Source organism: Passer domesticus, chromosome 4, assembly GCF_036417665.1.
Source record: "Passer domesticus isolate bPasDom1 chromosome 4, bPasDom1.hap1, whole genome shotgun sequence".
Taxonomy (NCBI): domain Eukaryota; kingdom Metazoa; phylum Chordata; class Aves; order Passeriformes; family Passeridae; genus Passer; species Passer domesticus.
In genome coordinates this window covers 48,035,149-48,049,356 of record NC_087477.1, presented here as the reverse complement: position 1 = coordinate 48,049,356, position 14,208 = coordinate 48,035,149, and the positions used below count along the sequence as shown (strand labels likewise).

Sequence of the window (14,208 nt, the reverse complement as noted above, 5' to 3'; positions counted from 1 at the left end):
GCACTGCAGAGCCACAGAACTTTCACTGGGGCTTTGCAGATGGGAACATCTCCATGCAAGTAAGCTCATACCTGACCCTTGCACACAGCTGTCACCATTACAATCAGTAAAGCTTAGAGAGAGGCCTGCAATTCAGTTCTGTGACCAGGTGCACTCTAATGACAGCAGTACAAAATTCCCTTGGGCCAGTTCACTCAGCTCACAGGACACAGAAGGACAAGAGTCTGCCCCAGGGCTATGCACTGACTGCATTCTTCCTAGCCCTTCTTTGCTCCCTGCTCATATCTCCCCTCGCTTCTCCATAATCTTTGGAAAATACGTGCTTTGTGGAGGTATTTTTTGATTCTTTTTTTCCCCCTCCAGTCAACTGATGAGATCATATGTTTGGGTTTTTTGGTGTTGTGTTTTTTTTTTTTGTTTTTGATGTTGTTGTTTTGGGCTTTTTCAAGAAAACCAGAGAGGGACCAAGATCCATTCTCAGTGAAAATGTTCTTTGGTAATGTTAGCAAATGGTGGAAGATCACTAAACTAACACAGAGGTTAGGTTTTGTACATTGCTTAAAAGTAGGACACTAATGAGCTTATGTTGGTTCTCCCCAGAAAAGCAAATAAAGACTATGATCTAGTAAAAAAAATTCCAAAAAAATCCATAAGAAGATAAACACACCTTACATGCCACATGCCATAAAAACTCAGATCTAAATCTCTACTGCTTTTCACAGAATATAAATCCAAAGATCCTTTTACTTACAGAAAACTACTTAGCACACAAATAAAAACCTTCATTAAAAAAAATGTAATCTTTAAATGCATACACAAATTGCTGTTAAATAGTCTGGAAACTGCTGCTCTTCTGGGCAGAGTAAATATTTGTGATATACTGCTGTCTCTTAATCTGAAATGCAAACTGTTTTCTTTATTACTGATATAATAATGCTTTTTTAAAAGATGAGCTGCAATATTTGTATATCTCACCATTGTGCTCAGACACCAAGTAAAGAATATTCCAGCAGGCAAATAACAGAAAAATATTTCGTTCCCCTTCTTCAAACATACACTTTAGAAGGGAGATAGTTTTGTTTGATGGAAGCTCTCAGGGGAACTGGAAACATAGACCTTATTCATGACTAGACTCTCCTTAATTTCATCATGTATGCATTGACAAGACTGTTCTGAGAATCACCACAGGTCCAGTCTTTAGGTGTAAGCTAGCTGAAAATTATCTCAGTAATGAGTCAGGTGAATCTAATGCAAGAGAAAGGTTTTTTCCCATGGAACAGAAGTTCAGCAATAGTCCCTATACTAAAGGTAGCTGGCACACAGGACATGATATTTATTGCTGTTGCTTTTCATTCACTGGAAATTGGGATGTGGGAGCTCCTAAACCAACATAAACATTTATTAACAGAAAAGCTGTGCCTCCCCACCTTCCCCTCCCAAAAGCTGCAATCTCAGAGGGTTAAATTGACAGTTCTTGCTCTCTGGTCTACAACTGCAAATGAACTCACGAGCTCCCTTCTGATACTAACACTTGACTTGCCAATATCAAGAAGTTTAATCACTGACCTGATTTTTGGTTGGTGTGGTCTCATGTCAGTTGTGTGTCCCAGGCCTTGAGGAGTTGGGGTCATACCTTCTGAAAGAGCCACAAACACAGGTTTCTTGTCACGAACATGGAGAAGGCTCAGCTGGTCACTAAGGAGGAGGTACAAACAAGAAAGTGAAACAGCTGAAAAAACCCCAACCTCAAGCATGTACTTATAAAGGCTTTATATAAATCTTTGACATGGTCTGTTGCTATGTGAGATTGATGAGGAGCTGGCAGTTCCTGCCCCTGATTGCAGTCTCCTGTGCTGGTGGTGTCTGCATGGACCCTCCTGGGTCACCTGAAGCATGTGGGGTGGCCTAAGGAGGCACTTCAGGGGAGTGCCAATGATGACTGGTTTCCTGCTCTCCATTGCAGCTCTGGAAGCACTGAGGAGATGACAATAACCAAGTAATCCAGACAAAGAGCACATATTCTCCTCTAGTTCAGGCAGTTGCTACAGAGCCAACCTCTGTGGCAAAGGGCTGTGAGGGATTAGTTTGCAGGTGCTACTGTGGGCGTTAGTCCCCCCGGCTGCACTTTCTGAACTCTTCCCACTTCTCTGTCTGTTAGGAGACACTATCCTTCTACTTACCAGTTTTGCTTCCCCCTGCCAAAATAAAAGTTTACCCTGGCATTTCCTTGAAGTAGAAGCTTATCAATTTTAAATCAGGAGGCATGTTTAATTAAAACAGTGGTGAATGTCACTTGAGAATCACTTAGGCAGAAGAAAAAAACACTTAAAAACCCCTGTGTTTTTCCCCCTCATCTTAAAAGAAAAAAAAAAAGCTAATTACAGCAATCATCCAAGTACAAATATGCCACCAGACATCCTCTTCTGCATCTACTCACCAAGGCTTCCAGCTGAAGAAGTCACTACAATTTCCCTTCAAAAACCAGAGGGCAGATACTGGTGCTGACCAGGAGTGCAGACACATCTCCTTCCCACCTGGCTGGGGCAGCATGTCGTCCAGACCTCAAAGCAATTCCCATCATGCAGACAGTCAACACTCCTCCAACTGGTGCAGGGAATTACCAGTCAGAGAAGCAGGGATGTAAGCACCACCACTGAGCAGCTAATGCTCAGAGCTACTGCCCAGGCTGGTGGTGCACAGGCTTTTCCTGATGGGAGTTCAAGGCCAGCTGCCTGATGCAAGCCCTAAGGTGGAGCTGTGTCTGTAGGCTGAGATCTTGTTGCTGACCTCCTCGGTCAGAAAGCCCTGCTACCTCTGCAAGGAGCTGCCCAGGCAGCAGGATCCCGAAGTGCTCTCACTCTTCCCCATCCACAGACATTGCACAGGAAGGAAGGAGGTCAGGAAGGAGCTAGGCTTGGATTCTCTCCTTGACTAGCAGGAATATATGGCAGTATCTCAGCCTGGAAGTTAGAGTCAAAGTAGAAACTAACCCAGTCTCCCTGTCTCTCTTCCCAAGCAGAGAAACTGCATTTGGAGTTGATAAACATGCTCCAGTAACTATTGTGTAACTCTTGTCTCTCACATTCTTGCAACCAGGGAGAGGACATTCATTTCAATACAAGATGCAGCTCCTCCTCCTTTCTCTTCTCCCTACAACAAGTCTTATTACTCTCCTAATACACCCATACCTGCAAGAGCTCTTTAAAGCTTTTTTCTTGAAGGTTTGCACCTGGTATTATCAAAGGTAATTAGATAATTGACACACAATTCACACAAGGCTTTCTGGTTTCTTTATACATGCTATTTTCCTTGGGCTGTGAACTTTAAATGATGCAAATGGGAAAATTATCTGTTGTTTTACAGCTTTTAACTTTAGGCTATATTAAAACTAATGCCTAATTGATCTTGATGTATCTAAACCACTTTATTGTTCTCTTAGTAATAATTCTTCTTTGTTCCTAGTTGTTCTCTTGCCAAGGGTCGTGCCTGTTAATGTTAATGACTTCGGTCTCTTTAGGGACTTGATAGAAGTTTTTGTTATTTGTCAAAGACCCCTGACTTACAATTTGTTTTGTTGTTATAATCACTGTTTCAGTGGGAAGATATTTACTAAGGTTTGTTCAATAGAACTGCCTGTAAGGAATTAATTCCAAACAGTTTAAGTGGAAAGGTTAGGTAGGAAATCACAATTTTTTCCCCTGATTGGGCTGTCTTCAGTTTGCATCTGACTACAGTATCTTTTAAGCTCTCTAGAGAAGGAGGAGTCACATTTTCAATGAATGCTTATAGTTCTCTTAGTTTTGCTAGTTTTGATGTTCAGAGGTCTTTGGAAGCAATGTTCACTTTAACTGCTTCCTCAGAAACAAATAAAAATTAGATTGTGTCCACATAAATCCTACCACAACTCTGCCATATACAGTAGATGTCAGGGATGCTTTTAATGGATGATTTTTAATTAGAAGATTTTAGGATAGATGCACAGCACCGAAGAACTGAAGTGTATGGGTATGTGTAAAATTAAGTTATAGGACTTAAAGAGATGCAAATTAAAAAAAAAAAAAAAAGAAAGATAATTCCTTTAAAGATAAATAATATGTAGTAATCAACTCTTTCTTCTTTAGTCTTTGAAGATGATTGACTAATACTGTTCTATATGACTCAAACTTTTGCAGTTATTCCTCTTTATGAAGATGATGTATTTTATGTCTTATCAGTAGTAGGTACAAGGACTAGTAGTGCTGGGAATTTCTAGGGATTTTTTTGTTGTTGCTTTGTATTTTTTTTTTGCTGGTGTGGAAGTGGGACAAATAAATCTTGACTTAGATTACTTTTTACTGGAATCAAGTCCTCAAAAACTTTTTCAATGCTTCCTTACTTGTCACTTGAGGACAATTATGTGTATACAACGGTTTTGTCCTCACTTGTTTATTTCTCTTATTTAGGTGGCCATTCAAGACATGATTTACAGTATTGCCAGAGCTAATAATGCTCTTTGTTAAAGGAGGTGACTCTATTTTCTCTTTCTGTTGATATTACACGGTTGGCATGGCCAGAATTGCAGGAATGGGAGCAGCAATGTGTCCCTGGGCAGCCCTGCAGCTGGTTGGGTTTGTCCAGCTCTTCACCCACCCGACACAGCAGCTTATTTTAGCAGCAGCAGATGTACAACAAACTGAAAAATTTATGCTGTAGCTTCTGAGAGGTATTTATTCATTCAGATCATGGTCATTTTTTGAAACTGCTGTTCAGCAATCTTTTACTTTGTATCCTGTAATGTAATACATCCAAATATAAAATAGGACAGGTGTACAATTTTTATTCCATAGTTCAGCTTCTCAGTTACAGTCCAGAAATTTACAGGCATGTGCTCTCTATAAATCCTTTAAGCATGTCTTGAAAACATTATTTTAATGCATAAGTTGGTCAGTTTCTACAGCTGTTGTTTAATAACATCTAAGCCAACTATCTCAGACTAGTCAGCACAGAAGTGTATGTTTTCATTTTACTTATTATAATGTATATATTACTAATTGTAGTCTATTATATAATACTTCAAATGCACACATCTGAAAATATTTCCCCCATTTTTTAGAGAGCTATATTTCCTAAATCACAATAACCAAATATTTTGACCTTGTTTCACAGAAAATTAGACAACTCCATCTTACTTTTGATTGATCTCTACTATAGCTGCCTATCAGTCCAGCTCATGTCTGTCTTGTCTACGGGGACATTGGTCAGGGGTTACACAAAGTTGTCTCCAGTTCTTCTTGGCCCTTTATATATAGTTTAAAATAGTTGAATTGCCAGGAAATGTTTTGTCCTGAATGTTGTTTAACAGCAAGTGAAGGCTGTAATTCCAGACTCTCAGAAAAGTGAGAGAAATGGATATTTTGCAGGATACCTGCAGGAAAGTGTGTTTATTCACAGAGATGCCTGGAAAACACTCTGACCATCAGAAAAACTGGGTGGTAAGTGGAAGCATCTCACAGGCCCAGAAGGGACCACGTGTGTGTGTGTGTGTGTGTGTGTGTGTGTGTGTGTGGACTGGACTGCTGTGAGATGTTGAGATGTGCAATGAACCACATTACCTGGAGAGCTGGGCAATATCAACCAGCAGAGTTTGAGGTGGAAAACTGCTGGCCAGGCCAAAGTTGGAAGGAATGTACCCCTTGTCAGGATAACAACTGTGCAGAACAAAGGAAAGGTTTATATAGCCATGCTGCAGATTTGTATGAAAAACTGGCAGCAGAGGCCCGATGCATCACTATCCTTCCAGGTGTAGATTACCATGATATGTTTTGATGTAGAGCAGTAGCTGCAATTTGGAGTCTGATATAACAGGAATTAAGGAAAACAAGCTTTAGAATCACAGAATCATAGATTGGTTTGGGTTGGAAGGGACCTTAAAGATCATCTCATTCCAACTCCCTTGCTGTGGTTAGGGACACCTTCCATTAGACCAGGTTGTTTGAAGTCCCATTCAACCTGGCCTTCAACACTTTCAGGGATGGGGCACCCACAACTTCTCTGGACAACCGATTCCAGTACCTCACCATCCTCACAGTAAAGAATTTAGCTCTCTCTTTTCCAGGCTGGACAACCCAAATTCTCTCAGCCCTTCCTCACAGGAGAGGTGTTCCATCCCTCTAATTAACTTGGTCACCCTGCTCTGCACTTGCTTGCTCCAACAGGTCCATGTCCTTCCTGGGGCTCCAGGGCTGGATGCAGCACTGCAGGTGGGGTCTCACCAGAGCAGAGCAGAGGGGCAGAATCCCCTCCCTTGCCCTGCTGCTCATGCTGCTTTTGGTACAGTCCAGGACATGTTTGACTTTCTGGGCTGTGAGAGCACATGGACCAATCATGTCCATTTAGGGAGTCTTATTTTTCTTTTGTATGAAACCCACGTTCCTTGGCTGACAATCCTTTGGACAGTGCATTTGTACAGCCTATACACTGGTACTCTGGTTTCCTAGGAACTTGTTTAATGAAAGGGCAGGGTATAACTTTAATCTATATGTTCCGGTTGCAAATAAACCCTGGTGGTGCATAAAGACATAGAGGAAACCAGTGAAAGGATTCTCTTCTGGTAGGAAGGAAAAGGTGATGTTTTACTGTAACTGCAACTGTTACTTGGATAATGGGAATCATTATAGATATTGATTTTCCTGACTTGCTGAGGAATAAACTGGAGTCCTGTACATCTGTAAGCAAAAGGTTGCTGCACACTGGACAATCTCTCTCTTTTTGTAAATAAAGTCCCTCTGACTCTCTGCAGCTTGACTAGAGGTTGACCTGTATCATGCACTCATCACAGATTACACATCCACTTCAGATTTGGAATAATGACTTCAGTTAAAGTTGTTATAACCCCTTGGTGGCTTAAAAAACCCCAAAAAAACAACAAAAAAAACCCTTTAAAAAAATTCTGTTCAGTTTCTTGTATCCATATTGGCTCAATAGAGATAAACAAAAGTTAAAAACTTGAAGTTAAGAAGTTCAGCTGCTTCTAAACATTTGTACAAAGTATATCCACTGAATAAGATGCTTCCTGCTCTTACGTACTCTCCTCTCTGGGCAGCACTGAATTTTGAAAATGGATGAGAAATGTAGATCACCAGTGCTATTTCTTTTCCCTCAGAGATGTTTGTCTGTCTGCGCTATGATCTATAACTCTTCCACGGACAAAATCTGTAGTGAGACTGGCCCATACGACAGAACTTCTCCTCAGGTGCCTTTCTCCTCCCCATCCCTCTGCTAGAACAAGCCAGGAACCCCGAGGCAGAAAGGCTTGAGGCTCTGCCAAGTCAAGATCAAAGCAGCTTTAGTCACTCGTATCTTGAGGAAGGGATCTGCAACAGCAGAAACACCTTTGGTACAGACCAGAAAGGTGGGAAGAAAGAGGACCAGGATTCTGGCAGATAGCAAGTCAGCAGAAGGGAAGAAAAACAAAATAGAAAAAAAAAATCCATAAAATAACTGAAATACATAAAAGAGGTGAATGCTGCAAGGAGCCATGAAGGCAGAGCCACAACATTCTTTAAGAGCTGTATGCAATGTCCAAAGAGAAACATTTGTTATCTTGATCTGCAAAGGGAGTAGGCAGAGCAACTTCACACTGATCCAAGTTGACATTTCCTAGGAAAATTTAGCTAAACACTCTTCTTCTTTCAAAAAAGCCTGAGATAGAGAGAAATATTAAACTGAGGTAAAAAAGTGGACCATAATATTCTGCTTCTACATACTATATAGAAAGTAGCCTCAGGAACACACACACATACCTTTAGTGGAAAACTCAGAACAAACTCAGGGTCCAGCAAAGCTTTTCTCTGTTATAATCATGTATTTCACAATCAATACATTTCAGATTAGGCAGTTCTCCTTATTCTAAATTTAGGTCCTTGCAAAAGGGCTTGATTGCCTCTCAGTTCCCGAATATTTGTGATGGAAATAAAAATGCAAGCCCTGCTATGAAGAGGTATCCAAAATTATCAGTGGCTGACCCTTGTAGGTCATACTTCCTTCATATACAGAATTAAACCTGATTCCTACTTTTTCCCTTTTACCACCTATTTCCTCCTTCCTTTCTCAATTAAACTGCCATTTCCTAATCTCACCATTTGGCCTTTCACCTCCTTGAAAGCTCACAATTCTTGATCTTCTTAATCTAGGATCATTACCATCAATCACTCCTTTAGGCAAGTGAAATCTTTTTTTCACAGAGGGATGCCAGAGGCCTACAGATCTCTTGGGTCGATAATATTGTGTTAGTTCTGATGCCAGTTGTGGTTTTTGACTAAACTGTGCCTAGTGCTATCTTTTGCTGATTAGATGCTCCAGAGTGATCAGCAGAAATTTGCTTGGACTGTGGTTCCTTCCAGGTTGAGTCATTTAGTGGGGAGATCAAGGATTAACTTAATTAAATCAACTACTACTTTCACAGCATTAGGGATCCTGCTAAGATTAATGAGGACTAAGGTTAATGAGGACCAAGTTTTCCTTTCCTATGTCTTAGTACCTTTAAGACAGTACCACTCACCACACTTGCCTCACTGCAGCTCCCCTCACATCCTGTACACTGTCCATTATATATACATTGCAATATCTTACCCATCTGCTTCTCTGAAATGGATCATTCTGAGATTTTCTACATCTTTTACTGAGTACAAGATTTTCTGCTGGCCCACTTTGCAAGGCTCCTTCTCATTCATCTATTCCCTGAAGCACCAATCAAAGTGGCTGCACAAAATACACAAATTTCCCTTTGTGTATAATTAATCTACTGGACAGTGCTGTGGTAAACACACCTTTAGGTAACCACAAATTATTATTGTTTTAACCCGTGTCCTCTTTACTCTCCTGTTGTCTGCATTGTTTTCATAGAGCCCACTGAAGCACCTACTGCACTGGCAGGTCCTGTAAAAAAGAAAAAATACTAAGATAACAGAAACCTTAGAAACAAGGCAAATCTTAAGGCATACTATTGCAATGTTTGAATGCAATTTTTTTCAGAAGCTCTTCCTAGATTTTTTTTCTCCTCTGGCACCATGCTGTCCAAATGCTAGTAACATCAGTTTCAGAAATCCTGCCCCAGGAGTAGTGCCATTGATATTAATGATACACTGAAAGAACAGAAAACAACTGCACAGAGCAAATGCATTTTCTGAATGCTGCTGAAGCTTTGGAAATGTGATGCATTTCTCTGAATTCCTCTAGCTAAACTTTCTCATTTGTATTTGTTTTTACATATACTTCTTACCTTTTAGAGACTTTTTCATATGTTCGGCTTTTCTTAAATCCAGTGTATAAATCCAGTATAATTCAGAATCATAACAAGGAAATATGAGGAGAGAAATATTTCAAGAGACCTAAGAACAGATTTGTGTATTACATGTGGTTTAAAAAAAAAACAACACCTGTCAGCAACTAACCAAACAAATTCACTACATTTTTAAAATTAAAAATCTTAAACAGAAAGTACTACACTAAACATTTAATAACTCTATTGCTTATTCATGTAAAATTTTCCAGTTGAAAGATACTATCTTAGCAAACATTTAGCAAAGTCTCGTGGTACACTAGACATAATAGACATTTTTCTTTGGGTTTTTATGTTACTATTTGGGTTACATTTCCTAATTTTTAAAGACTTTTCAAAACTTTCAGAAAGGGAAAGATCCTGAAAATGTTATGTAAAAGCACTCTTGGATACTTGTGCTTTTTTTAAGAGAATATGGAACATATGTGGGAGAGGGTTAACAAAGGAGTAAATGAACATTATAATACTAGTATCAGCTATAAAAACATTACTCCTGATCACCTTGTGCTGTTTTCAAGGGCTTTGAAATTATTTCCCTAACAACCCTTGTGGATTAAAAAAGAAAAATAAAACCATTATCATATTCCTGTTTTTTAACACACACGCTGTGTTGTCTTAAAATGCACTGGGTTATCAGCATTACAGATGCTCTTTAAATAGCAAATGGATGCACCCTTGGTGTCAGCCACACTGAAAGCTTGCCAGTACTGCCTTCCTAAAATGCTCCATCTCCAATCCATCCATGTAGGCTAAAAGTCTCCCTCACTCAGTCTCTTGCAGAAGTTATCAGTAAAAATGCAAATGAATTGTGATTATGACTTTTTTTTAAACAAAGGTAACATGCATTCCTGCAGAAGTGCCACGTATCTAATCAATTTGGTCAAGCTATTTATACACGTTTCTTCTATGCGGCATAAGATTTCACTAAGGTCAATGGAGACATTGATGCCTGGGTAAATTGCCAGTAATCAAAGGTTGTTAAGTGCTTGTCAGCTTCCTTTCAAGCTTGGTCTATCTTTATCATGAAGCAGACTTAGTTCAGCAGCTAGAGACCGTGTATTCATAAATGGATCACAGTCAGGAATAATGTATGATATCATTAAAATATCCATACTGATGCAGAAACACTTGTTCTAAAGCAATCCCTTTTTTCTCAAATAAGACTGGCCAATGAAGGTGAAATCTTGTCATGTCTCTGTAAAAAGGCTACCTTCCCACACATAAAAAGCCTTGTTTCCCAGCTCCTCCTCTCTCCTTTGAGCCCTGTCCCCCAATGCCTCTTAGCTTACCTTAGTTTAGCTTAGATTCTGGAATATTATGGAATATGCAGGAAAAGATATGTTATTTTAGAGTTTTAGTTGCACTTGGAGTTTATTTCAGTTTTTCCAGCTGCCCTCTCCAGTTATAGTAGTTTGCTGGCCATAAATAAAAGGCCAGGTAACCTTACATGGAAAACATTTAGAGTAGATGCTGACGAACTCTCTTAAAGATACAAATATCTTATTTTCAGACATCTTGATTAAAGCCATAAAATAATAAATTGAAAAAAACTGAAGCAAGTCATTAGCTGGGGAAATCGGTATAGCTCCACTGAAATGATGAACCCACATTACTTAGTTCCACCTGTGCACTACATTTAAAATATGTTCAGAACTACCTGGTATTAAAAAAAAAATCTGTGAAGAAATTTCATAGTCTTTTGAAAATATGAGTCAGAGTTAAATGCTCCTGGAGAAATATCAGCAGAAGATACATCTCTCCAACCTATCAAATTGTTCATAAGTTTATTGGCTGGAAAAGATATGGTTGCGGGAAGAATTAAAGAAATTCTGAATGGTAAATTAGTAATAAAATACTCTTTATCAGTGGAAACCTTTGGAGAACACCCAAGACAGACTTGAACTGAAAGGTAGTGATGATCATTTATTATTAATAAAACTTTTGTTGAAGGAGTTGTGTGCAAGGACTGTTCTCTTTCCCCACAACATCTGACTAGCGTCATATGGACTGCTTTCTGACAAAGACTGCTAGAGTTTACAATTTGTGATCAGCTACAATAAGTGGAAGGCTTCCTTTGGCAGTGTAAGGTGCTGTGCAATATGACTCAACGAGGGCTGTATACGGCATAGATTTTCTTTGCCCTAAGAGCAGCCCAGTTCCCATCAGACATCTCAAAATCAGACATCTCAAAATCAGACCACTGAGGTGCAGTCAGACACTGAACGATATAACCCTACCAATCTGTTCTGGTTTAGCAATCCTCCTTTGCCTCTCTATTTTGGGCATACAGTGTTGCTTCCAGGGCTGACAGTTTGGGGCCAGTTACAATCAGCAGCTTGAGGGCTGCTTTTATATTTGAGGCAGCCATTTCCTTCTTTTCCCAAACCCTCTTTCCTCATGATAAGGCTGCAAATAAATGATGCTGCAAGCACTGTATCTGGGAAAGCTGAGAGTTTGCAGAGGCTAGGCTGGTTCTGTGTACTGACAGCTAAACAAACCTGAGGTATCCTCATACCAGAACCTTACTTCTTCTGTTCCTGAGCACACCATATCTTCAAATTAAATTTAAACAATACTTAAACAAGCTCACTTATTTTAAAATCATAAAATGACAACTCTGTGGACACATCCCTTTAAATTATTTGAAAGATCTCTTCAATAACTTGCAGTAATTGCTCAATATATTGGAAACTTCACAATTTCCCAAGTGCACACATCCTGAATGCTACAGGACCTCATGCCCCTCCTAAAACTTTGATATACCTGCAACTACAAGATGTTGCCATAAAATAGCACACTGGTACTAGAACCATCCTCTGGATGAAATCAATGCTCTTTGTGCATAAGCACAGCTTAAGGAGAAATAAACAAAACACAGTCACTGCACTCCCTTAAAACATGGTAGATTGCACATCAGTATTTTGGTTAGTCAGCCACCTCGCCAGCAATCAAAATAAGCAACTTAATTACAAATGGTATTTTTGGAACCTGAAAGGAGTTACAGCACAGAGGATGTGATCTATCTGCATTTATGGTGCTTTCATTTGTAAATTCATCTTTCAAGCAAAAGCCACATATTTACTTGATATAAATTTATACTCACTCTTACCTTGAACAGTCTCAAAGTTATCAGTCATGTTTCACACATCAGTATGAACTGAGGGTGCCATTGGCACCCTTCCTAAAATGTTTTAGAGGCCTCTCTCTCCAAGAGCTTGATAGGTCTGAGGGACCTATCACAATCCTCAGTGTCACAGAAGTCTGTGTTACCCTGAATGGTGCTTGTGCCTAAAGTACCAAAATATTGTAATGTGTGATTTGCGCTTCTTGTTTCCTCCCTCATGATATGCACAATACCATTCACTTGCTCACTGTGGAAAGTCCACATGATTTCCATCACAGATTTTAAAAACTCTGAAACCACCCAACTGATTTCCTGTCAATTTTTCTTTCCACTCTGTGTCAAGAGCACTGCAAGATCTTTTAAGCTGCACTGCAGGAGTCAACATGCTCTTAGGTGATGGCAGCATACCAGTATTAATAACCTAGTTTAGCATGCAGTATTCAATTATTTCCCACTCTCCTCCTGATTTTTTTCCCCAGCCTATTTTAATTTTAATTTATATGTTGGTAAAGATTCTACCTTTAAAAAAGACAGATAGTCCACAAGGCTTCCATTATGCTGCAGCTGCTGCTATTATATTTGTCACTAAAAAAAAATGTCACCCTGTGTGACAATGGGATTTGAATCACAATTGCTAAATATATCATATATAGAAACTTGATTGCTTTGCTTTATTTTTCCTGAAGGGGGAAAATGTGAGGGAAAAACCGTACAGTTCATTTCATGCTTCACTACAGTGTAATTCTAGACCCTAAGATTTCAACCATTCCTATTTTGGTAATGAATGGAATGTAAAAGGGAGGTATTTAAAATTAATTGCAGCAGTTCTGAGGGTTAAACCTGCTTAACCCAACCTTTTATTAAGAGAATGTCAACAGAGCATATATCTTGTCTAGGGAGTGCTGGGACATCATTATTCTTCTACCAGCATGTTTAATTCTAAAACCTGGGATTTCTTCAGGTTCCTGTAGGCGTCATGCACACCATAAACCCATCCCAAATCACAGCGTCTGTTCTGAGCTACTCACTACAGCAGGATTTGACCTGAGAAACTCTAGAGTTTTGTTTTACTTTATTAACTTGGAGTACTTTTAAACAGTTTTTAAACAAAGTTTTTCCCTTGACCAGCAAGGGAATTTTCAGCCTGAAGTTCTCAGCAGCATCCGGTGAGGCTCTGGGCCAAGTCCTCCAGATACTGTATATCCACAAGGACAGCCTGCTGGCTCTTGCTGTGGCATTTTCTTAATCCTCAGAACAGATTTCCTGGATCTAGGAAACTTAATTCCTGACTCCTTTGACCCAGATGCTGGCAAAAATGTAGTCTGCAGTCTGTACGTAAATATGTGTGTTCAATATTTTTTTCCTTCTAGGAACTGGCCTTGCTGTTAAATTTTTCTAAAACAGTCATATTAATATGTTCAAAAATCCACTGTTGAGTTTCAGATAAAGGATCACATCTGTTCATGAAAATCTTCTTCTCAGCTGGGTTGCAATCTATGCAGCTGCTGCTTACCGGATGGAACAAAGTTCTGTCCTACAGGAATGAAAAAAAATAGAATTAAGTAGCAAATGCCAAATCATTGGAAGTGTTCTAGTTTTACAGAACTCAGATTAAAAGAGCCCTGTTTGAAATGATTTTGTGGTCTCTGTGCACTAACCTTGTGTAATAACAACAGCTATTATTAGAAAGCTGTAGAGAATGGAATTTTCTTCCCTTGGGCTATTATCCTTTATGAAAATGGGGATTCAAGAAAGAGGGAGATAT

General features: G+C 39.4%; 2 protein-coding genes across 8 annotated transcripts in view; both read right to left on the bottom strand.

Annotated features, from left to right (window-relative positions):
* The window catches only part of GALNT7 (polypeptide N-acetylgalactosaminyltransferase 7), a 91,812-nt gene extending 87,517 nt beyond the window's left edge, over window positions 1-4,295 (bottom strand). The window contains exon 1 of the mRNA XM_064417703.1: window positions 1,567-4,295. The gene's annotated coding sequence lies outside the window, so the exon portion shown is untranslated. The remainder of the gene's footprint in view (window positions 1-1,566) is intronic.
* A 389-nt stretch (window positions 4,296-4,684) lies between these two features.
* The window catches only part of GALNTL6 (polypeptide N-acetylgalactosaminyltransferase like 6), a 436,298-nt gene continuing 426,774 nt past the window's right edge, over window positions 4,685-14,208 (bottom strand). For 6 of the 7 annotated variants that reach the window (XM_064417705.1, XM_064417706.1, XM_064417710.1 and 3 more), the window contains one exon: window positions 4,685-13,977. In XM_064417705.1, the coding sequence (XP_064273775.1) occupies window positions 13,810-13,977 (168 nt within the window). In that variant the 3' untranslated portion in view covers window positions 4,685-13,809. The remainder of the gene's footprint in view (window positions 13,978-14,208) is intronic. The other variant, XR_010361204.1, reaches the window with a different exon arrangement.